The following is a 23,562-nucleotide window of genomic DNA, read 5'->3' on the forward strand; positions in this document are numbered from 1 at the left end:
GAAACTTGCCGAAAAAAGAAGAGGAAAAATAAGCTCCACAACGAAGAGCAAGAAGTACGTTTGCTAACCCAAACACCTCAAGCTCCTCAACACAAGATAAGTGCACAAAGCCCCGCTGACACTAATCCTGAAAAGAGACACAAAAAGAAAGCAACAGAAGTTCACCAAGAAGCCCCGCGCAGAACACAACAGGAGCAAGAGCGTAATTGGAAAACTGTTGAAAAAAGAAGAAAGAAGGCACCAAGAAATCGTCCAGACGCAGTGATCATTAAGCCAAGCGCTGGCAACAGCTATTCCGATGTGCTCAGACAGAATGTCAGACCTGAAGAAGCAGAAGTAGCCATACGATCCATCAGCAAGACAAAAACGGGAGCAATAGTTTTGGTGATGGGAAGAGGTGGAGAACGGGAGAAATTCTGTGATGCTATAAGAGGATCATTGAAGGACTCAGCCACAGTAGAGGAACGGAAGCCAAAGGCAACAATCGAGTTACAAGACCTCGATGCCTTAACTACCATAGACAAGGTGTAAAACGCAGTACATCGTGTCACAAAAATAGCGCTCAGCGACATTGGAATACACTTAACAGCTCCGAACTATCGCGAGCAGAGAAGAGCTTTTGTTACGATACCCGTACATGGAGTAAATCAAATTTTAGGGGCAAAACTACTAAAAGTTGGTATGGCAGACCGCAAAGTAAAACTAAACGCTGCTATAGATGCTTTGGCGCCGGTCATACAAAATATGAATGCAATGGTCCTGATAGAAAAGGCATGGGTATATGCATCCGCTGCGGAGAAACAGGACATACACGCAAGGATTGCAAAACCCATATCAAATGTTGCATATGCGCAGAAGAAGGGAAGCGTCATGTGAACCACATGCCTGGTTCCAAAAGTTGCGTTTCTACTAAAAAACGAACAATATTAAAATTCTACAACTTAGCATGCATAGAGGAAGAGTTCCAGATGCACTTCTACTACAGATAGTGCGCGAACAAGAGGCTGACATTATGATCATTAGTGAACAATACCAATCTGAAAAAATTGGACACTGGTTTGAGGATGAATCAAAAACTGCCGGAATATGGATTCCAGACAGAAAATGTATAAACCCTTAGAGAGAAGGAAAAAGATACGGTTACGGTCTGTGGATGAATTTCAGTCAAAACTGAATGCGAGGGTATGCAGATGACATAGCCGCAGTAATTCAGGCAAGAACAACAGATGATGCCCAAAGGAAACTAAGGCAAGTAATGATCCGAACCAAAACGTGGTTAGAGACCCATGGCTTAGAATTGGCTATGCACAAAACTGAACTGGTGCTATTGACTAGACAACATATGCCCGCTGAAATTGACATGAGAGTAAACGATGTTGTTATCCGTACTCAAAAACGGTCACCTGCCATGGAATACAGTAGGCCTGCTCACACTCATACAAACACATTTTGTTGTTGTGTTGGTTTTGAAACACAAACATTTTGATAGTTTCCCAACATACCATTCAGTCTGGTTTTATAAAATTTACGAAAAACAATTAGTATAAATACATTCTACAATTACACGGATAAGCTAATAATTAGCAAACACATTCATTATTTTAAAGAGAATCAAGTTTCGTTTATTCTCCAGTGGCTACACAAGAATTTATAATTCAAATACGATGTTTTGTTCGAGTAATGTTGGTCTTGTGTAATGGAAAAAATGTGTGTATTGAAAATTTTCATTTCAAAAACAAAAGCTCTCTTTTTCAATTGTGTGAGTGAGCAAACTGACACACGCCGACAGAAGTGCGCACTTTGAACAGCCTTGGAATACAGCTCGACAATAAACTGTACTTTTCGTCGCAGATAAACCGCGCTAGTGACAAAGCTACTACAATCACTAGGCAACTAAGTAGGCTTATGATAAACATCGGAGGGCCTCTCCCAATTAAAAGAAAATTATTAATGGAAACATGCAATAGCATTCTTCTATACGGATGTGAAGTTTGGGCTCCGAGCCTATCTTCAATGAGCAGATCACGAGTTGCATCTGCGTACCGCACAGTTTCGGGACCAGCCGTACAGATCATATCGAGTATGGTACCTGTAGACTTAATGACAGAAGAGCGTCACAAATTATACGAAAAGAAACGTTCCCAGAATACAGCAGCAGATATTTGGCAAATAAAACAAGAAACTTTTGGAAAATGGCAAACAGTATGGAACAGAGAGAATCGTGGTAGATGGACTGCTAGGTTTATCCCAGATATTAAAACATGGGTGGATAGAAAACACGGAGATGTAAACTACTACCTGACGCAGATGCTTTCCGGATATGGGTATTTCCGGAAATACTTGTTTAAACAAGGAAAATGCAACTCACCCTTGTGTCTTTATGAAGTAGAAGATACAATAGATGACGCGGAGCACACTTTTTTTGCATGCAGCCGATGGCCTAATCTCCGGGCCACAGCAGAGCAACAGACAGGCACATTATCTGCCGAAAATGTATTAGAGAAAATGCTGAAATGAAAACTGGATCACGGTTGCAAGGGACTGTGAGGTACTACTGAGAAGCAAAATGAAAGATTTGGACAATGCTAGTAATGGAAACTGATATACGAAAAAATGCGGAGCTTGGACGCAAGCAAGATTGAGAAGAAGGTCCTATGGACCTGGGAGCCACCTCGAAGTAATGCGAAAGCGGTGCCGAAGTAGATGGAACTCCCAGAGGTGAAGAGGTGGGTATTTAGTCGGTATGAAGATCGAGTCCGACATCCCATGTTGAGTGACCACCCAACGTGAATGCGTAAGGCATTTTCCCACCTCAGCCGCAAAAAAAAAATTTTATTATTATTATTATTATTATTATTATTATTATTATTATTATTATTATTATTATTATTATTATTATTATTATTATTATTATTATTATTATTATTATTATTATTATTTTTATTATTATTATTATTATTATTATTATTATTATTATTATTATTATTATTATTATTATTATTATTATTATTATTATTATTATTATTATTATTATTATTATTATTATTATTAAATATTATTTTAATTCTTATGCGAAAATAGAATTGATGACAATTGTCATTAACAATAATCTGTAATAAAATTTTCGGTAAGTTTATGACCAAAATCAAACTGTCGCTAAGAATTAATGTTGCAACAATATTGGTAATTTTATTTAGATTTTTAATTTAAAATTATTTGGTTTAATAATTTTAGTCGAATTTGATAGTCAACATTGTGTTAATCTGAACTAGAAGAAAGTGCCACTACAACACTATGCAACACTAAAAATGCAAACAACTTCTAGTATGCATTTTTTAAAAGTGCATATTGAGACTACAGAAACCCTAGTATGGTTTTGTCCTGTCAGATCCAGTTCGGATTTTATGGCCTCTTCTAAACCGGGCTACAACTACAGTTTTTGCATTTATCGGGCCTTTATCTCGGAAACGATTAGGTAATTGGCCTTGCTGTCTTTGGCAATGTTGTAGCCCTAAAATAGTAGAACTTATCTCTTGAACAGACCACATAAGAAAAACCCCATTTAGGGCATCAAAATCGATAAAAATAGAAAATTTTACATAATTGCTGAAATTCTGGTCAGTATCAGCTAAACTATTGGGAGTTGAACAAAGTAACATTTCACCAAAATCTTCAAAATAAAGTTCTCAGAAATTCTTTAGAATATTCTGAAACTCCAAAGTGCTTAATTCATATTGTTTTAGCGGTATTTTGCATCATATCTTTTACAACACGCATTTCAAACACAGTTCACACCAACAGTTTATTCTCGAATTTCGGATTTCACCACATTATTGACATATTTATTAAATCGTCGTCGAAAAATGTACTGAAAACAACGGCATAGAGGCATTTTACAACAATGACACATTCTGAAGAGTTGTGTATTACATTCTAGGAAATATTTTTCCAAAAGAAAACATTAAGAAAAATTAACGGTTTTTGGGATATGGTGCAAAATGTACACAAATTATCGATATATTATAAAATTTGAGACAATAAACGTAGTTTTTTGAGTTTATTATTTCTCCAAGTATTTTTTTATTCATGCCCTTATCTACATACTTGCTTCAGAGGTTAGATAAAGATTCACATAGGTTTCAGAGATATTGCCCAGAATTGCTTTAAAAAGTCCATATTTAACCACGTTTAGATGGGGCCATAAAATCCAAGCTGGATCTGACACAATATAACACTGTGTGTAATTTTTTGTGTCATGGAAAATTAACCATATTCTGACACCGCAGCGTAATGGAAGACGAAAAATAAGAAGACACGTGTCTCGGCGTTTTTCCCTGTTACTTCGAATTTCGCGGTTATGGGCCCCCAAAAACCTGAGGCCTTGATGTCAAAAAGGACCATTTTGTCAGGCTCATATCTTCTAAACCGCTAAGAATTTTTGTTTACTCGTGGAGGCAAAGTTTTAGCTCTCGTCTTAAAGAATAATAATTGTGAAGACATAAAATCCATTCAACCTTATCTTCAAGGTCAAAGTCGTTAAGGTCAATTTTCCGTTATAATTTTTTCTCAGATTTTGGCCTACAGATATCAAACCGATCAAAATTGAATCAAACAACCAACTACAAAAATGTACCTTAGATCTCAATAAACAACTTTCTAGAACATATGAACCCTGTAGAAATGGTTCTTAAAGGTCAAAATAACAAAACAAATGCAATTTTTATTTTCCTTTTCGGTTTCTGCTCCATAGAAATTAAACCATTCAAAATTCAAGAAAACATTCAACCACAATAATGTAGCGAATATATCAGTATATAACTTTGTGGAACATCAGAGCTCTCTACGAACTGTTTTTAAAGGTTAAAATAGCAAAAAACTTTAGAAAATATTCGATTTTTATACTTTTTTCTCCGATTCTGGTCCATAGATACCGAACCGTTCAAAATTCAAGAATACAAGCAACTACAAAAATGTACCTAAGATAATATAATTGTTGGTGAATTTTGAACATGAAGGACCGTTCCTAGAATGTTCATATGTTCTAGGAAGTTGTTAACCATTTCTACAGGGTTCATATGTTCTAGAAAGTTGTTTATTGAGATCTAAGGTACATTTTTGTAGTTGGTTGTTTGATTCAATTTTGATCGGTTTGATATCTGTAGGCCAAAATCTGAGAAAAAATTATAACGGAAAATTGACCTTAACGACTTTGACCTTGAAGATAAGGTTGAATGGATTTTATGTCTTCACAATTATTTTTCTTTAAGATGAGAGCTAACACTTCGCCTCCACGAGTAAACCAAAATTCTTAGCGGATTAGAAGATATGAGCCTGACAAAATGGTCCTTTTGACGTCAAGGCCTCAGGTCTTTGGGGGCCCATAACCGCGAAATTCGAAGTAACAGGGAAAAACGCCGAGACACGTGTCTTCTTATTTTTCGTCTTCTATCACACTGCGGTGTCAGAATGTGGTTAATTTTTTTCGTGTCGCACAGTGTAACCCAACTATGGTTTTTTGTCGTTTGTGTCTGTACTTTCAAAAAAATCATCAGGTCAAACTGTTGGCACAAGATAACCTTAAAAAGGTTGCACTGTGCAATTTTACACTGTAACATTTTCCTTTTTTCCACTGAAGTTGATTCGCCTGTTCACCACATAGTCATAGTTTAGCGTATTAAATGATATAATGATTTTGTGCATAGATATGGTATTCGTACAGACACACAAACATTCACTCATTAATTGTGTCCCAAAATAAATGACCCACTTTTATTTTCATGAAACGAAAAAACCAAACACACACACCCACCCCCCAAACGCTAATATTTATCTTTAACAGAATGTGATGCGCTTCTTGTTGTTATTTTTAAAAATATCCGCAAGTAATACAACCAGTCAGCCAGCCATCCACCTCCCGTGAACGCCACACAAAAATTTAACTCAAAGTAATAGCCATTCCCCCATTGTTATTTGTAAAACAAATTTTGGAAATATTATTTAGGAAAGGAATTTCTGTGGGGTTGATGTTATATTTTTAGATCTACATTGAACAGGTTATGTTAGGCAAATGTATATTTTTGAAAAAACATAAAAAAAATCGATGTGGCTCAACAAGTAAACCTACAAAAAAATTTGAAAATCGAGTCGGATTTTAATATTAGCTATATAAAGGGTCCATGGAAACTTTGAGGCCCCAGTGACACGTGTTAACATATTCCGGTTAAGCTCAAACTTTGGCAATCTTAAAATCTAACAAAACTAAACTCCTTAAGGGGGTGCCGCATAAAAATGCAGACATCGATTTTTTAAAACCACTCTAGTGCTTACATGTGCACCATTAACTGTTCTTTGTGTTGTTAACACACAACTCTAGGATTTGTCGTCGGAATCACACGCTCTATGCCACCGTACTCAGAACTTAAAAATGAGTAATATAAGTAGTTATTTTTGTTTACATTATTTTGTAATGGGTTACATAATGACTAACGGATCCATATGTTTGCTGGGAACCAACCATCCGATTTGTTTCAAAAGCTCTAAAAATTCTACGGTTACCAACTATAATGGCTGGATGGCACGATAACTATTGATCGTAATATTTATCTCAAACTTAATTCAAATTTGTAGATGGACTATATCGAACAACATCTCATCGAATGTTCAAATGTTCATCATTGTTGTTGTTGTAGCAGCTTCTACAAGTACATGTAAATCTTTATTTTATTGATTCGATTCTGCCTCCAGCTCCAAGCCCAGAAAGGTCGCCACCTGAATTAGGATTAGTCAAAAGAGAGAGAGAGAGAGAGAGAGGAGTTGAGTCAGCCGGGTTGGCTGGGCAGTTAAACAGGTGCTGCGTAGCATGCGGACCGGTGCCACATGCTGGGCAGATATTTCGCGTGCCATCAATCCTGACCCAGTAAGAATTGAGGCGGCTGCACCAACCAGATCTAAGTTGTACCAACACGACTCTCGTTTGTCTTGCCAGCTATTGTTGTTCCGCTGCGACGGGTGGTGGATGATCTTCGAGGACGATATTCACACTGTAGGCTGCCAGAGACTCTGCCACCGCATCAGTATGAATGTCTCTTAAACCTGCTTGGTATGCACGTTGATCCAGAGGTTCTCTTTTATATCTTTGGACCTCTCTCTCTTCAGATCTCTATAATCCTCCCTAACTCGCCTGGGGGGTTCAGGCATATCCACCAGATTGTTATTTGGGTGGTCTTGCCTATAGCATCCAAGCAAGTACCGCATCGTCAACACCCTGTTGTGACGACGCACAGGAAGGATCTTTGTCTCCTCATGCAAATGGTCCACTGCAGACATGAGGTGGCACCCTGTAGCTATTCTCAGGGCAGCATTCTGATTGCGTATAACTTACTTTAGCAAACCACACTGGCGCCGCAGTGCTTACCACGGACCGACCTATCGCGTTGTATGTGGTTAACAAAGTTTCTTTATCCGCACCCCAAGTGCCGGCTAGGGACTTGAGGACCTTGTTCCTGTTTCTCAGCTTATCGCAGATAACTGTAGTATGCTGAGACGACTTATACATGCTATCGAATGTAACCCCTAGGACTTTGGGGTAGTTTGTGGTCGGAATAATTGCACCGTCGACCTGCACATTCAGTGGGAGCTTCATTTGCACTGTCCATGGGGTGAACAGTGTGGCTGTTGACTTAGTGGTAGATATTTTCATATTCCTCGCATGGAAAAATTCTACAAGAATTTTACGTATGACTAGCGACCACATAAAAAGTTGATGACCCAGCGTTTCAGGCAAGGCCGGAGGGTAGTATTCTCGATGGCGAAATGGCGTGCAGTGCTGTTGTGGTACTGTGCTCCTTCCGGAACCCGTGTTGATGATCTGCATATGGATAGCACGTTCTGATGCTGGGGAGGAGTAATGCATCGAGTACCGTTGCTACTGGTGATAGAAGTGAAATCGGCCTGTATGACTCACATTTACTGGCATCTTTGCCAGATTTCAGCAGCGATGATGATTGGATGACTTTGCGCCTCGGATAACATCTGCAACATCATCCATCGTAAATTGTGGCGGTTCTTCCTCGGCTGTAAGAGATCGCAAACGACGCAAAACACTTCTCTTCGCCCGGTCGCTATCGGGGTGCTCGATAAATTGTAGGCAGAAATAGCCAGCGCACCTCATCGTAGGTAGTCCTTGTGATTCTGATTACATAAACATACGGTGACCAACTAAACTGGCTGCTTGGCACAATAACTATTAAAAGGAATGACTCTCAAAATTAGATACATTTTTAAGGTTCATTCAGTTACCTCCTCCGCAAAAGTTGAAAACTTGTTTTTTAATTTTTAAAATTAGAGAGCTAGGCTTAAGGTAATTAGCTGTCCACAAAGACGACTGATTCTTTTATAATTGCTTTCAAGAAATTGCAATCACATTTTTATTTTAATACTGTAGAAATCTCTCTATCACTACGTTATATATGCTTATTATGCTTACATACTTATATAGAGTAAAATTATTTCTAGAAAAATTAAAACATATTTCATACGTTAAAGTAGTTATATTAAAGTTTATTAGCAATAAAATATAGTCAATATTATTTCATGGGTAATTTTTAGGTAAAATTTCTTTCGAGCATTTTTTCATATTGCTTCGGTTTTTTATTAGAAATTTACAGTAGAAACATACAACGGCTTTATCTCAATTTCAATTGGTATATTTACTTATATTAAGTATTTTGAAATTTAAATTTTAAAAATACATTATTTTATTTTTTGAAATTATTTTAAGTTGCAACATTTAAATTTGCTACATTGTTGTGTTTTATTTTCTTTTTTTAATTTTTTGCAGATTTCATTGCGTGCATGTGAATTGTGAATTAGCACAACTGTTGTTACAAATGTTATAAAGCTAAGTTTTTGTTTTGTGGCAGCTCATAAATTACCCAAGAGACCAATAAACCATATTTTACATCAAAGTTTACAAAGCTCACAAATCAAAATATTCTAAAATTTTCATATACACAGTTACAAAAAGGAAATTTTGCAAATATTTAACATTGTCATTGACAAGAACGAAAAGAAGAAGAAGTTAGACAACATAAAACGCCAAACAAAATGGCCGATGATATTGCATCGATGCGCATGATGCAGAAGAAGACACGCAGTGCTTCCATATGTGCCACCGGTGGTGGTAGTTTAGAAAATGCCATCTATAATATGCCTTCGGGCAATAATACACCGGAAAATTCGGGTACACCGAATTATCGAAGACGTCGACCAGCCACAAGGACACAAAGTGCACGCATTACCGCAACAGCTGGAAGATCGGTAAGTAGGATTTTGTTTTTGTTTCCATTTTGCTCTTCAAATTTTCATTAGCTTACCGTAAAGTAAAATTTAACATTGTTATAATTCACCTAGAATTTATTATACGCAGCCACTTTGTTTTATTTAATTGCATAAAAGTTTATTTGGCGAATTTTGCAAAGACTAGAATACCACACACGTTTGTATGTTTGTTTGTAGGTGATGTCCTTGTAAGTCACTTTCTTGTATTGGCTTTCATAAAATGTAATTTAAGCGTATGTAGACCCGCTCACACATGTTTCCATAATTTTCTTTCATCTCGACATGTGTTCTGTAACGTCGTCATGTTGTCGTTGATTTAAGTTTATTAAACAGAATCATACACTGAAGACAGTGGGACAGGTTAATACTCAAATTGGGACCAATTGTAAATAAATAGTTAAAAAGATTTATATGAAACAATAAGTACTCCTTTTATACAGTAAATACATACTTAGGTGGCTATATTAGAATATTTGCTCTATAAGGTGAACCTACAACAGGTCTTTTATGCAGCGCACATTGGGGCAAGATTCCAAAAAACGGAGATTAATTCATGCAAGCATTTGAGTGATCTAATGTTAATATTTTTCGAATGTTTACACTTCAATCAATATAACGGAACACAGTTTTGGTGCAAATTGAGAGATTGGGGAGGTATATTCGAAGCCCTCATAAATGGGTACCATAAAAACTATGAAGTGTTTTTACGGTTTTGCCTACATTTCTTATTTGATGAATCTAAAATCTTCTAATATGATAAATTATTGGTTAAGCTAATATTTGGCAAATAATTACTAAGTTAGGTCAATATTTAAGTGTAGCTCCGATACAAGGGTATCTCCCGATTTTATGTATTTCGAGGGCCTTGACCACATTTTTTAGTACATTTATCTTTGAATTAGGATTTATACTTCTGAAAATTCATAGTGTGAACATTTTTCAATATCGGTCAATGTTTTGGTATAGGCCTCATATATGCATATATTGCAACTAAACTAGCTTAAATTGTGAATTGTACATTTTGAAGGGTTTGAAGATAGTTCTATCAGAGATCTTCAATGAGCCACAGGCAAAAGCGAGCCACTTAGATACACACATGTGGTTTTAAGTCTCGAGCGCTTTAACAGCGAGTATGTTTTCCACTCGTGTATTTTTACCACACAACAAAAAAAAATTTGTGATTTTACGACCGATGCTTGAGCATTAGAGTGTGGAATGAGTATAAATCCAATTTTGACTTGTGTGTAAAACTCACAAGTGCTCTCTTGATAGTTGGTGAGTGGCACAACGTACATACTCACGAAGAATATGGGTGATATCATATCACTGATATGTATGATGATTGTCTTTTGGGTGACTTTGTATGTTGTGTGTTCTTGTCTGTGCTTTTGTTTTGTTTGTAAAATTGTGTGTGCTTTTGTTAATACCTTACAACAGGACATTTTGTTAGAAAATGAAAGTGCAATTTTTGTAAACCCTCCACCATAGTATGGAGTGTATATTAAGTTTGTTTTTCCGTTTGTAACGCATTGAAATACCCATTTGCGACCCTATAAAGTATATTCTTGATTATGGTAAAATTCTGAGTCGATCTGTGCACGTCCGTCCCTCTGTGGTAATCACTCTAGCATCCACAAAAATGGAGATAGGACGCTGAAATTTTGGGAAAATGCGTCTTTTGTTTGCAGGTCAAGTTCGATGATGGTCTACATCGGTCCATGTTTTGGTATAGCCCCCATATAAAAATTTTCACGTCCAAACAATTTTCCATTTTATTACTTTTTATACCCTCCACCATAGTATGGAGGGTATATTAAGTTTGTTTTTCCGTTTGTAACGCATTGAAATACTCATTTGCGACCCTATAAAGTATATATATTCTTGATCAGGGTAAAATTCTAAGTCGATCTGAGCACGTCCGTCCGTCCGTCCGTCCGTCTGTGGTAATCACTCTAGCATCCACAAAAATGGGGATAGGACGCTGAAATTTTGGGAAAATGCGTCTTTTGTTTGCAGGCAGGTCAAGTTCGATGATGGGCTATATCGGTCCACGTTTTGGTATAGCCCCCATATAACGGTACCCCCCGATTTACGGTATTTTGACGTTTTTAGCTACATTTTCAGACCGATTTGGCTATAATTTGACATTTAGGGTTCTTAAGTGTCAATAAACATATATAACAAAACTTGTGGACATAGGTCCACGTTTTGGTATAGCCCCCATATAACGGTACCCCCCGATTTGCGGTATTTTGACGTTTTTAGCTACATTTTTAGACCGATTTAGCTATAATTTGACATTTAGGGTTCCTAAGTGTCAATAAACTTATATAACAAAAGTTGTGGACATAGGTCCACGTTTTGGTATAGCCCCCATATAACGGTACCCCCCGATATACGGTATTTTGACGTTTTTAGCTACATTTTCAGACCGATGTAGCTATAATTTGACATTTAGGGTTCTTAAATGTCAATAAATTTACATAATAAAAGTTGTGGACATAGGTCCACGTTTTGGTATAGCCCCCATATAACGGTACCCCCTGATTTACGGTATTTTGACGGTTTTTAGCTACATTTTCAGACCGATTTGGCTATAATTTGACATTTAGGGTTCTTAAGTATCAATTAATATATATAACAAAACTTGTGGACATAGGTACACGTTTTGGTATAGCCCCCATATAACGGTACCCCCCCATATACAGTATTTTGACGTTTTTAGCTACATTATCAGACCGATGTAGCTATAATTTGACATTTAGGGTTCTTAAGTATTAATAAACTTATATATTAGAAGTTGTGGACATAGGTCCACGTTTTGGTATAGCCCCCATATAACGGTACCCCCCGATTTGCGGTATTTTGACGTTTTTAGCTACATTTTCAGACCGATGTAGCTATAATTTGACATTTAAGGTTCTTAAATGTCAATAAACTTATATAACAAAAGTTGTGGACATAGGTCCACGTTTTGGTATAGCCCCTATATAACGGTACCCCCCGATTTACGGTATTTTGACGGTTTTAGCTACATTTTCAGACCGACTTAGGTATATTTTGACATTTAGGGTTCTTAAGTGTCATTAAACTTATTTAACAAAATTTGTGGACATAGGTCCACGTTTTGGTATAGCCCCCATATAACGGTAACCCCCGATTTACGGTATTTTGACGTTTTTAGCTACATTTTCAGACCGATGTAGCTATAATTTGACATTTAGGGTTCGTAAATGTCAATAAACTAATCTAACAAAAGTTGTGGACATTGGTGCACGTTTTTGGTATAGCCACCATATAATGGTACCCCCCGATTTACGGTATTTTGACGGTTTTAGCTACATTTTCAGACCGATTTTTAATTTGACATTTGAAGTTCTTAAATGTCAATAAACTTATGTGACAAAACTTGTGGACATAGGTCCACGTTTTGGTATAGCCCCCATATAACGGTACCCCCCGATTTACGGTATTTTGACGTTTTTAGCTACATTTTCAGACCGATATAGCTATAATTTGACATTTAGGGTTCTTAAGAGTAACTAAACTTATATAACAAAAGTTGTGGACCTAGGTCCACGTTTTGGTATAGCCCCCATATAACGGTACCCCCGATTTGCGGCATTTTGACGTTTTTATCTACATTTTCAGACCGATTTAGCTATCAATTGACATTTAGGGTTCTTAAATGTCAATAAACTTATATAACTAGTGGACATAAAAACATGGAATAGCCCCCATATAACGTTACCGCCCGATTTCAGGTATTTTGAGAATTTTACCAACAAGTTTTAACCGAATTATCTGTAATTTGAACATTTGACATTTGAAATTCTTAGTGGTCACCACACCTGTCCACCAAACATTGTCAAGAAAGCCCCCATATAACGGTACCTCCCGATTTTCAGTAATTTGATTTGATTTTAGCTACAATATTAAACCGAACTAGCGGTAATTTGACATTTGAAATTCTTAGTGGTCGCAACACCTCTCCATCAAAAATTGTCAACATAGGTCTATGTTCGGATATAGCTCCCATGTAACGGTACCTCCCAATTTTCAGTAATTTTAGCTACAATTTTTAACAGAACTAACTGTAATTTGACATTTGAAGGTTGTAGTTGTCACCACACATCTGCATCAACAATTTTCAACATAGCCCCAATATAACGATGCTTCCCGATTTTCGGTACTTTGAGGATTTTACTTAAAATGTTTAACCGAACGTAGGTCCATGTTTTTGTATAGCCCCAAAACAAACCTCCCGATTTTCCGTACCTTAGCTTTATTTTTTGGACGAACTTTCTGTAATTTGAAATTTAAAAGTCAACAAAAATTCTGCAACAAAAATTGTTCATTTAAGTTCATATTTTCGTATAGCCCAGATACCTCCGAACTAGCTGTTAATGACATTTAAAGTTCCCACGTTATGTACCGATTTTCGATATTTTGAGGATTCTAGCTAAATTTTTTAACCTAATTAGGAGTTATTTGACATTAAAGGCATCCATCAAAAACTGTCAACATAGGCCCATGTTTTATTATAACCCCTATATAACAGTACCTCCCAATTTCTAGCCCACCAAAAATTGTCAACAGTTAGACATAGGCACCATAAAAAGGGCCTCCCGAATGAAGCATTTTATGTACATTATCTGACATTTTCACGTACTCACTTAAAGATGGGGACAGGAATGAATATTTTATGGTGGAGGGTATGAAAAGTTCGGCCCGGCCGAACTTAATGCTTTTTTACTTGTTATTTTTCAATGCTCTACACTGATTCTAATGCACGACTGAAGATGATCAATGATTCAAATTAGCTACCCAAGATAAAAACCCAAAATAACTGTAAAACTTCGTAGCGAAGAACAAAAAACTGTGTAAAACAAACTTGATATCACAAGTGATCGAGCCACATGAGCCAATTATGCCTCTCACTCTCTCTCTCACACACAGAGCACAAAACAATCGATTGAGTGACAAGTGTTACTAAAAAAACGCTTAATGTGCAATGAGTAAGAAGGTAAGGGATGAAATGTTATCGAGTGGGCAAAACGACATAGCAAAGTATAACCGAATGTCTATGAGTATGTATTTTAAAAGAACTTGTTTTTTGAGTGACAATCAATACGTAGGCATATTTTTTAGCAAGTGGCTCGTGAGTGGCAAATTGCATTTCTCTGATTTCTATCAAACATCATCTCTATATATTTTCGTTTTGGAATAACCTCCATATAAAATATTCCGCTACATTTTTAACTCTAAATGCTTTTCAAAAATAGGAAAAAAAATAATTTGTAATATGCTTCTAAACTTCGTTTGCCACAAATATATTTTTCTGTGACTCAGATTTCTAACTGAAGTTGACGATTCCATTCTAAAAAGGGCACTTTTGATGCGTAAAAAATATTACTCTTTATACACCAAAAAAATTTAATTTTTTATGGTGCTCTTTAAATTATTAAAAATTCTCTAGCTTTATCACAGTGTAACTGTAGAAGTAAACAATATATGATCTTGACATTTTGGTTAAAGACTTAGAATTTTGTACCATATTACCATGTAACGACAGTTATACAAAAAACCGAATTTATTTTTTTAATTAATCTCCATTTTTTGCGATTTCACCCCTGTGCATCGCCATCATTTCATATAAATCATTATATATAGTAACTATAACATAATGGTGAACCTGCACACATTGTCTTATGTAGGGTGACCACAGACATTAAACCAAAACACGGCATACTGTACAAAAATAACAGGGAAAATGAAGACAAAAACACCAAAATTCTAAAATTTGACCCACAGCTATTTCCACCATTTTTGACATAACTCAAAATGAGCAAAAAAGGAGCAAGTTTTGTTTGCGCAATATCAAAGACAACAATCAAGAGAAAAATACAAAAAAATTTCTCATGACCTTCTCGACACTCTTTTTTGTTATACTCCAATACATTTCCAAATTATGCAAAATCTGGACACATTTTGACGAATTTTTTAAACACATTTCTATAAGAATTTGTCAGAACAATTTTTTCCTAAAATATTAAGAATTACCTCTATATTTAATATATATTTTGAAAATTCCAAATTTATGTAGCGGAAACTACGATATGGCGATTTAAAAGCAGCAAAATTTAATACTTTTCACCCGTTTCTTAAATTTTTAAAATATGTTCAACTTTAACACTATGCTACACGAAAAGTAAACAACATACGACTTTGCTATTTTGGCTAGTGAGGTAGAATTTTGTACTCGTTAACCCTGTCAAGACAGATTATCAAAAATTTGTGTTTCAATTTTTCAATTAAGAGCCGTTTTTTTCAATCTTGCCCCAACGTGCAGCGTCTCCAATTTTTGGGTATTTATATGTGACAAGAAAGAAGACGACTTGTGAACATTTTCGTCCGTTCATGTTTCACAACTTCCGACGTGGATAATCTCGGCAAGAGAGCATCAATCAAATTCAATCTTTGTATGTCGATAAGGGACCATCCTATCTATGAAAAACTGCTTTAATGAATTCAATCGTAGCCGATACTCGCCAAAAAAACGAAGGTCGTGAGGGTTGTCCAAAAACGTCCGTTCTGCCAGAACAAAACTAAGCCGTGCGTGAACGGATAATACAAGATCGCAATGTCATCTTGGCATCTTTCATGGAGGCATCTTTGGGTATTTTTTTCACCAACTAACATTTTATGCTGCATGAACACCTGGCCGCAAAAATGGGTTTTTCTCGTTAAATCCAGCACAATTTGACAATCGCTCAAAAAGGGTTCTTGCCGATTTGTTCAAAGAAATTGTGAATAATTACGATCGCGATGCTTCAAACCGAAACAAAGCAGCGATCGAGTGGGGGTCTTCGAAGGCGAGCCAAATCCAACGAAAATTGTTCATAGAAGAAACACTTCGAAGCACATGGTCGCTGTTTCGTCGGCTAAACTGACCATGTGGCTACTATACGGCTTGATGGTTAGGACGGTAGGACGGCTAATTATGAGTGGTACACTACACACGGTGCGCCTTAACCACGTTTAAATGGAAGGAGCTTATACCTGGGATGTTTTTGCGGATTCTGAAACTGCAATGTTCATAGATGAGAAAAATTAAAAAACTAAAAAAATCGCCGGAGGGGGTTATAAATAAATCGCGGTCGAAATGAACTAAAGAAAACGTTGTAGCAGTGAAAACTTTCTACAAGATTGGCCATTATGGTATTTTCGTAGATTTTGCCGTTTTTGAGATATAGAAGTTCAAATTGGGACAATGCACTGACTATATCGCATCCTTATAAAACAATGCCATGACTACACACGGTGCTCTTGAAACAATTTTAAATGGAAGGTGCTTACACCTCGGAAATTTTTGCGGATTCTGAAACTGCAATGTTTGTAGATGAGAAAAATCAAAAAACAAAAAAAATCGCCGGAGCGCTTTTTAAATAAATCGCGATTTAAGTTGACATTTTTAGGGGTGGTTTAGGTTTTCACGATTTTACTTAAAAACCGCAAGTCCTATCAAAATGGGATTAAAGAAAATGTTGTAGCTATGAAAATTCTCTACAAGATTGACATTTATGGTATTCTCGTCGGTTTTACCATTTTTGAGATATAGAAGTTCAAATTGGGACAATTCAAATTCAATTCAATTCTGTATAGCCCCCTTATAAAACAATGTCATGAAGGGTGCACCTTAACTAAGTTTTGATGAAAACCGCTTACACAGGGAAAGTTTTTGTGAATTCTGAAACAGCAGTGTTCATAGATGAGAAAAATCCAAAAACAAGAAAAAATCGCTGTAGGGATTTTTAAATAAATCGCGGTAAAAATTCACATTTTTAGGTGTTTTTTAGGTTTTCACGATTTTACTTGGAAACCGCAAATCCAATCTAAATGGAGCTAAAGAAAATGTTGTAGCTGTGAAAATTCTCTAGAGGATTGAGGTTTATCATTTGTTCCCAGCCTGTACTATTTTTGAGATAAAGAAGCTCAGTTTACATTTTTACGTTTTTTTGTTAGGGTTTCGCGGTTTTTCTTGAATACGGTAACTCTTATCGATATGGGACCTGAGAAAACCTAAAAGCTGTGAAAATTCTCTACAAAACTGGCTTAAGTAACTTATCCTAAGTTGTAACATATTTTTAGATATATAAGTTTAAGTTGGAAATTTGCAATCATGACATTGTTTTATAAGGGGGCTATACAGAATTGAATTGAATTTGAATTGTCCCAATTTGAGGTTCTATATCTCAAAAACGGTAAAACCGAGAGAATACCATAAATCTCAATCTTGTAGAGAATTTTCATAGCTACAACATTTTTTTAGTCCCATTTTGATAGGACTTGCGGTTTTTAAGCAAAATCGTGAAAACCTAAACCACCCCTAAAAATGTCAACTTAAATCGCGATTTATTTAAAAAGCGCTCAGGCGATTTTTTTTTGTTTTTTGATTTTTCTCATCTATAAACATTGTAGTTTCAGAATCCGCAAAAACTTCCGAGGAGTAAGCACCTTCCATTTAAAATTGTTTCAAGAGCACCGTGTACAATTTCCCAACTAAAACTTATATATCTCAAAATTGGTACAACCTAGGAGAAAATTACAAATTATAAAAACAGCTATACGATTTTCTCTGGTCCCATTGGGTTACTTGGTTCAACTCCTAATAGTATAGCTGATACTGACCACAATTTCAGCAATTATGTAAAATTTTGTATATTTTATCGATTTTTATGCCCTAGATGGAATGTTTCTTATTTGGTCTGTTCAAAAGATAAATTCTACTAGTTTAGGGCTACATAAGTGTAATGCAAGATCGCCAACATTTGATATGGCTTGAACGCCTGGCCGCAAAAATGGATTTTTCTCGTTAGATCCAGCAAAATTGGACAATCGCTCAAAAAAAATGCTCTTGTGGATTGGTGCAAAGAAATTGTGAATAAAAATAATCGCGATAAGATTGTCATAGACGACTAATCTGGGATCTAGGCTTAGGAGTCCGAAACAAAACAGGAATCGACCATTTATGTCTTCGAAAGCGGGCCAAATCCAACGAAAGTTGTTCATTTACATGCACTTCGAAGCAAATGGTCGCCCGTTTCTTCGGCAAAACTGACCGAATGACGACCATAATGCTTGAAAAATGTAGGACGGTTAATTCTGAGTGGTACGCTACAATTTGTTTGCCTGAAGCAGGGATGGAAAATTAAAAATTTCAAAGAGTACTAAAATGGTACTTTTTTCATTGAAAAGGTACATTTTTATTATTTTTTTAAGAAAAAAATTGTATTTACTAAAAAGCAACAACAAAAGTTCATATTAAATCTGAAGGATGTTGCAAAGTCGTATATAGTATGGAAATATTCGTCAGAGACCCTATCAAGTATATAATCATGTCCGTCCGTCTATTGAATTCAAGATAGAGCTTTTTGGTTTGGTACAGAAGTTTCAATTATTCAAATTGGTATACAAAATGGTCTCTATCGGTCAATGTTTTTATAAAGTCCCCATGCAACGATTTTCGGTATTTTGAACGTTTGAGCCACTTTATAATACCAAAATTGTTGAAATTTAGTTTTAGCCTTATTATTTCATCGAAATGACTGAAATTAGGTATTTTCTATTCGATATGGGTATAAAACATTCCTATAGAGAATTGTGGGTACATATTATCCCTGCTCAGAACGGTAAAATGTTTCAATATCAATATTCTTTCGGTTTTTGTTGAAACTGAAATAAGTAAATATTTTTGTGACCTTTTCTTCAAATTGTTTATTGTTTAATCGTTTTAGAGGATACTGAGGTGCAAAAATGGATGAAACGTCGAAAGAAACTTCCAAAAATCGTTCTTTCCCAATTTCTCTTAAATAGTGTTTTACTCTCTTTCGTGTGAAAAAACACAGTTTTGAGCAGCCATGGCATATATGAACGTTTTAATACAGCCTAACAAACTATCGATAGTCCGACTATCGTTTTGATCGCTGTTGTAAAGCTTCGTTTGTATTGAACTCTAACAAATTATTTTTTAAATAATTCACCATTGATAGCCCAAAAAGCATGGCTTGGTGACAGATATAAACTTTGTTTTACGTCAGTAATCAAAACGATAGTCGGACTATCGACTATGTTGTCAGCATAAACATAGCCCCATAGAAGAGGTATGGCAGGTTCTCAGATTGGAAGGTACAACAATACCGCTCGATGTGAAGTATTTTAAATGACTCGTCTACTGTAGTGACTGTAACCTGGTATTTCGGATTATCAATGGGTTGAAGAGATCCACGAGAAAGATTATCAATATAGGTTCATATTTTGGTATATTCTCAATATGAAGGTATGTATATACATACATACAGATTTTTAAAATTTCTAGCAATTTGCATTAATAAAAATGTTAATCTTGGAAGCAAAGTGTAAATTTTGCATTTCTAGTTTCACATAAAATTTTTCAACGTGTGCGACTAGAGTATGTGAAATGGTACTGAAATGGCCGCTGGGGTACATCGGTACTTTTTATAGTAAAATGGTACTGAAAAAAATACTATTGTACTGAATTTTCCATCCCTGCCCTGAAGTCTCCTGAGAACTTCGTAAAATGAACAAGGGAAGACGAATCGTTTTGCATAATGACAATGCGAGCACTCACACATCGATTCAAACCCGCGTTTTTGACCGGATAAAAGGTATAATTGATGTGTCATCCGTCGTACAGCCCATACTGGGGATCCAGCGACTTCATTTATTCCAGCATATCAAGAAAAAAGGTGTGGTCAACGAATTTCGTCGCCAGAAGTTGCTGTAAAAAGGTGTCTCAATCGAAGTGGAAAAAGTGATTCAACAATATGTTTCAGCATATACACTTTATGCTGGAGACTACTTAAGAAAACAATAAAACTATTTTTGATGGTAAATATTCGCGTTTTCATTGTTCAGGGAAAGCTTCATAGGGAACAATATGGCTGTTAATTTAGCGTGGATATTTTCGTATTCCTCTGATGCAAGACATGGAAGATCTTGACAAGCGCCATGATTGTAAAACTATCCAAATACAACAATCTTTATAGATATCACACGAACTCGGAACTCGTAAGGGCGGGAAACTCACACTGTTAATTATTCTTGATAAAAAATTATAAATGTCGTTATTTACATAAGTACTATCAGTGCTTAACATCTGATCTGCACTACACAAATGAGAAACAAAACGCTTATTGATGATACTGATGCAATGTAACTACAACAGCGGGTTATGTCGTTGATTTTGGGGCTTATATACACTTGTAATAGACATTAACGAGTACGTCAATAGGTTGTGGAGTCGGCGATTTAATGATGTTATGATGGACTTGATATGGTGGCGGTGGCTTTGACACAGCGGCAGCTCGATGAGTATAAAGACGAGTTGTGATGGCAACTTTGACACACCAGCGCACAGAGGATGCGCCCAACGACAAAAATCAAAAAATTCATGTCATCGGTGATGCATGTCATGTCATTTAAAGATGCAAACCGCTTCAAAACATTCCAAATTTTTCGAAACTCAACTAATTTTTTCCATTTTTCGCTGTTCTTAAGGAGAAAAAGCCTCACAAACATGACTAATTTTGAAGAAAAAATGTATTTAAAAATGAGAAAAAATAGTTATATTCTAAGCGAATTTGTGAAACAAATGACTATTATTAACGCCTTAACTTAAGTTGAATCATTTAGTAAATTGTCTAAACTTCATTTTTCTAATTATGAAAATTCCTCTAAATTGCAAGGGTTGCCAAATATTTTTGTTATAAAATTGGATTGGATGTAGATGTATAGATTTCCTTAAAATTTTAGTGACTTTACAAAAATTCGCAAGAATGGCAAGATTTCAAAACTGTATAGACTTTTTGCGGAAATTTGCGGTTTTGGCAGTTATGACCAAAAGTTTAATTCCCTTCTTTAGTTGCTGAATTTATATTTTTTGAAGTTTTTAAATTATTTTATTACATTTATGTTCAATATAATGTTTTTGTACTATTAGAAATTTCTATTGTCATGGTAACTTAGAGCCGCATTGAAAACTCGTGAAAGAAAAATACATATTCACTTTAACAAATATTTTTTTTTTTTTTTTTGGACACCCTAATGTGGGGCTTCGCCGAAACGTGAAGATTTTCTCTGCACTGAGAACTAAAAATACATTATTACAGGTAATTCTGCAGAAAACGGTGATTAAAGTTTATAAAGGCCGAAAAAGGATGGAAACCCTATATGGAGGCTGTAGTCAAAAGTGAACCGATATAAAATGTCTTTATAAGGCGGTGTTCTGAACTCTAAGTTCATTATTACGAGTAAAACCTATTCGGTTAGAGTATTTGGTTGACATCTGCCCAAATAAATCGATATATAAATCATATGTGGAGTAAACCAAATCATTGACCAATACTGAAAAATGTTCGTGTGGTAAAATGGTCAGTATTAATATGCAATAATAACTGCTGGTACCGGCTTACAGCAAATGTCGTTGAACAATGTCTTGGTAACAGTAAACTAATTAAATTCAAGATGATTCGTGAAATCTTGGACGTAGGACTGCAATATTTTTGTTAGAGTGTTTCTAGGCCACGAGGACCCTTTGATAAAAAATTCAGTTCGATATATTATATAGAAGTATTTTTGTCACACCTTCCCATGTAATGCCACCACTGTGCAGCGCCTGGCGACTCCCGAAAACTAGGGAGTATTACAATAGCCAGAGATATCAACCAGCAATAACGTACGTCGAAATTAAAATTGTTCGTACACTTTTGAGCATTTGGCTTCCAACTCCTCCTCCAACTCTTTTGTTGCACAACACCTGAAATATTTAATTGTAAAGCAATTACCATAAAAAAGTCGGTGAAACATTTTGAATTTTGTATAAAGTTTGCAATATAATTTTTCCAATTTTCCTTCTATATTTTGAACGATCATTTTCAGGATGCCCTTCAGTCACCGGCTATAAAGCAATAAACACAGCAGTTCACATTTGTTAAAAGAAAACAACTTTTGAATAGACTTTCTTTCACGGATTGGTTAGCCAATCAACAATTTTCTTGTTCCGATAGCAATGTGCAGGGGGATTAAGCTGTTTAAGAGTAAGATACCTAACTCTTTAATCTCTTTTGGAATACGCATACGACTATAGTATTGACAATATCGGGGAAAATTCTCTCAGCTACAGTAGGATCAGAGGCAGAGGAGAGGTAATTCTCGGATATTAATAAAATAAACTCTCCCATTGTCCACAAATTTATTGCATTCAGAGATTATAAAGCCGTTTTTTCATTAGGAATTTTACAGCGTTTTAAATGCCACGAGCGTTCCTGGGTCATACGAGATAGGTGAGTTAAAAACTAATCACACTCACTTCTGAGAAACAAGTCGCTTCTGCTAAGTAATTCTAACCTATTCAGGATATGCGGTATGACACAGAATATTGTCTCAACTACCCAACAATGATTCGAATCCAATTGATAAAAAAGTATACAATGGTACAATGCACGATGGGGCCAATAGCAGGTTTTCGAGGCAAAAAGTCAATTTTTGAAGTGAACAATTTGAAAAAAATAATAACTGATTTCGATTGCCAACACTCTGAATCACTAAAAATAAAACAATAAATCAATCTGGTAACATCACATAGCGACATACTGATCTGGCAATAGTGACATATTTTCTTATGCATCATTTTCCGAAATTCATTATAACTAAGTAGTGAAAGCATTTTAGGCGCCAAAAAGAACATTTCAACATTTTTATATTTTTTAAACATGGAAAACACTTCAAAGGGTATGTAAAATAAGATAGTGTTAACAAATAATAAAAATGTTATGTGTGGTAAATGTATTTTTGAGTTAAGATGTTATGTCTTTTTTGGAGTATTTTGCTTTGTTATCCATGTGTTCTCTGGAGTATAACTTTTGAGATCTAGGTAGATCTAGGATATTATATATATGTGGTGAAAGGTATTAATGTGTACTATCATTTTGTGAAAAAATTAGCTGCGCCTATCTGCGCCTTTTCATAAAAATCTGATTTCAGATGTCGTAATACTTAAAAATATGGACATTTTTATGTTTTGGTTGGCGATTAATCGGAAACCCATTAATGTTACCAATTGGATTTCGGAAAAATTTAATAGACGTATATAATAATAATAATATATAATTTCAAAGATATCGCAAACTTTGGCTTTTGTGG

At 35.6% G+C, this 23,562-nt stretch overlaps 1 protein-coding gene across 2 annotated transcripts in view; it reads left to right on the forward strand.

Moving 5' to 3' along the window:
• Rgk3 (Rad, Gem/Kir family member 3) overlaps positions 1-23,562 on the forward strand; it is a 361,288-nt gene that overhangs the window by 111,603 nt on the left and 226,123 nt on the right. For both annotated transcript variants that reach the window (XM_073991719.1, XM_073991720.1), the window contains exon 2: positions 8,840-9,318. In XM_073991719.1, coding sequence (XP_073847820.1) covers positions 9,106-9,318 — 213 coding nt within the window. In that variant the 5' untranslated portion in view covers positions 8,840-9,105. The remainder of the gene's footprint in view (positions 1-8,839; positions 9,319-23,562) is intronic.

Source organism: Musca autumnalis, unplaced genomic scaffold (assembly GCF_047663935.1).
Source record: "Musca autumnalis isolate F117 unplaced genomic scaffold, ASM4766393v1 scaffold_5, whole genome shotgun sequence".
Taxonomy (NCBI): Eukaryota; Metazoa; Arthropoda; class Insecta; order Diptera; family Muscidae; genus Musca; species Musca autumnalis.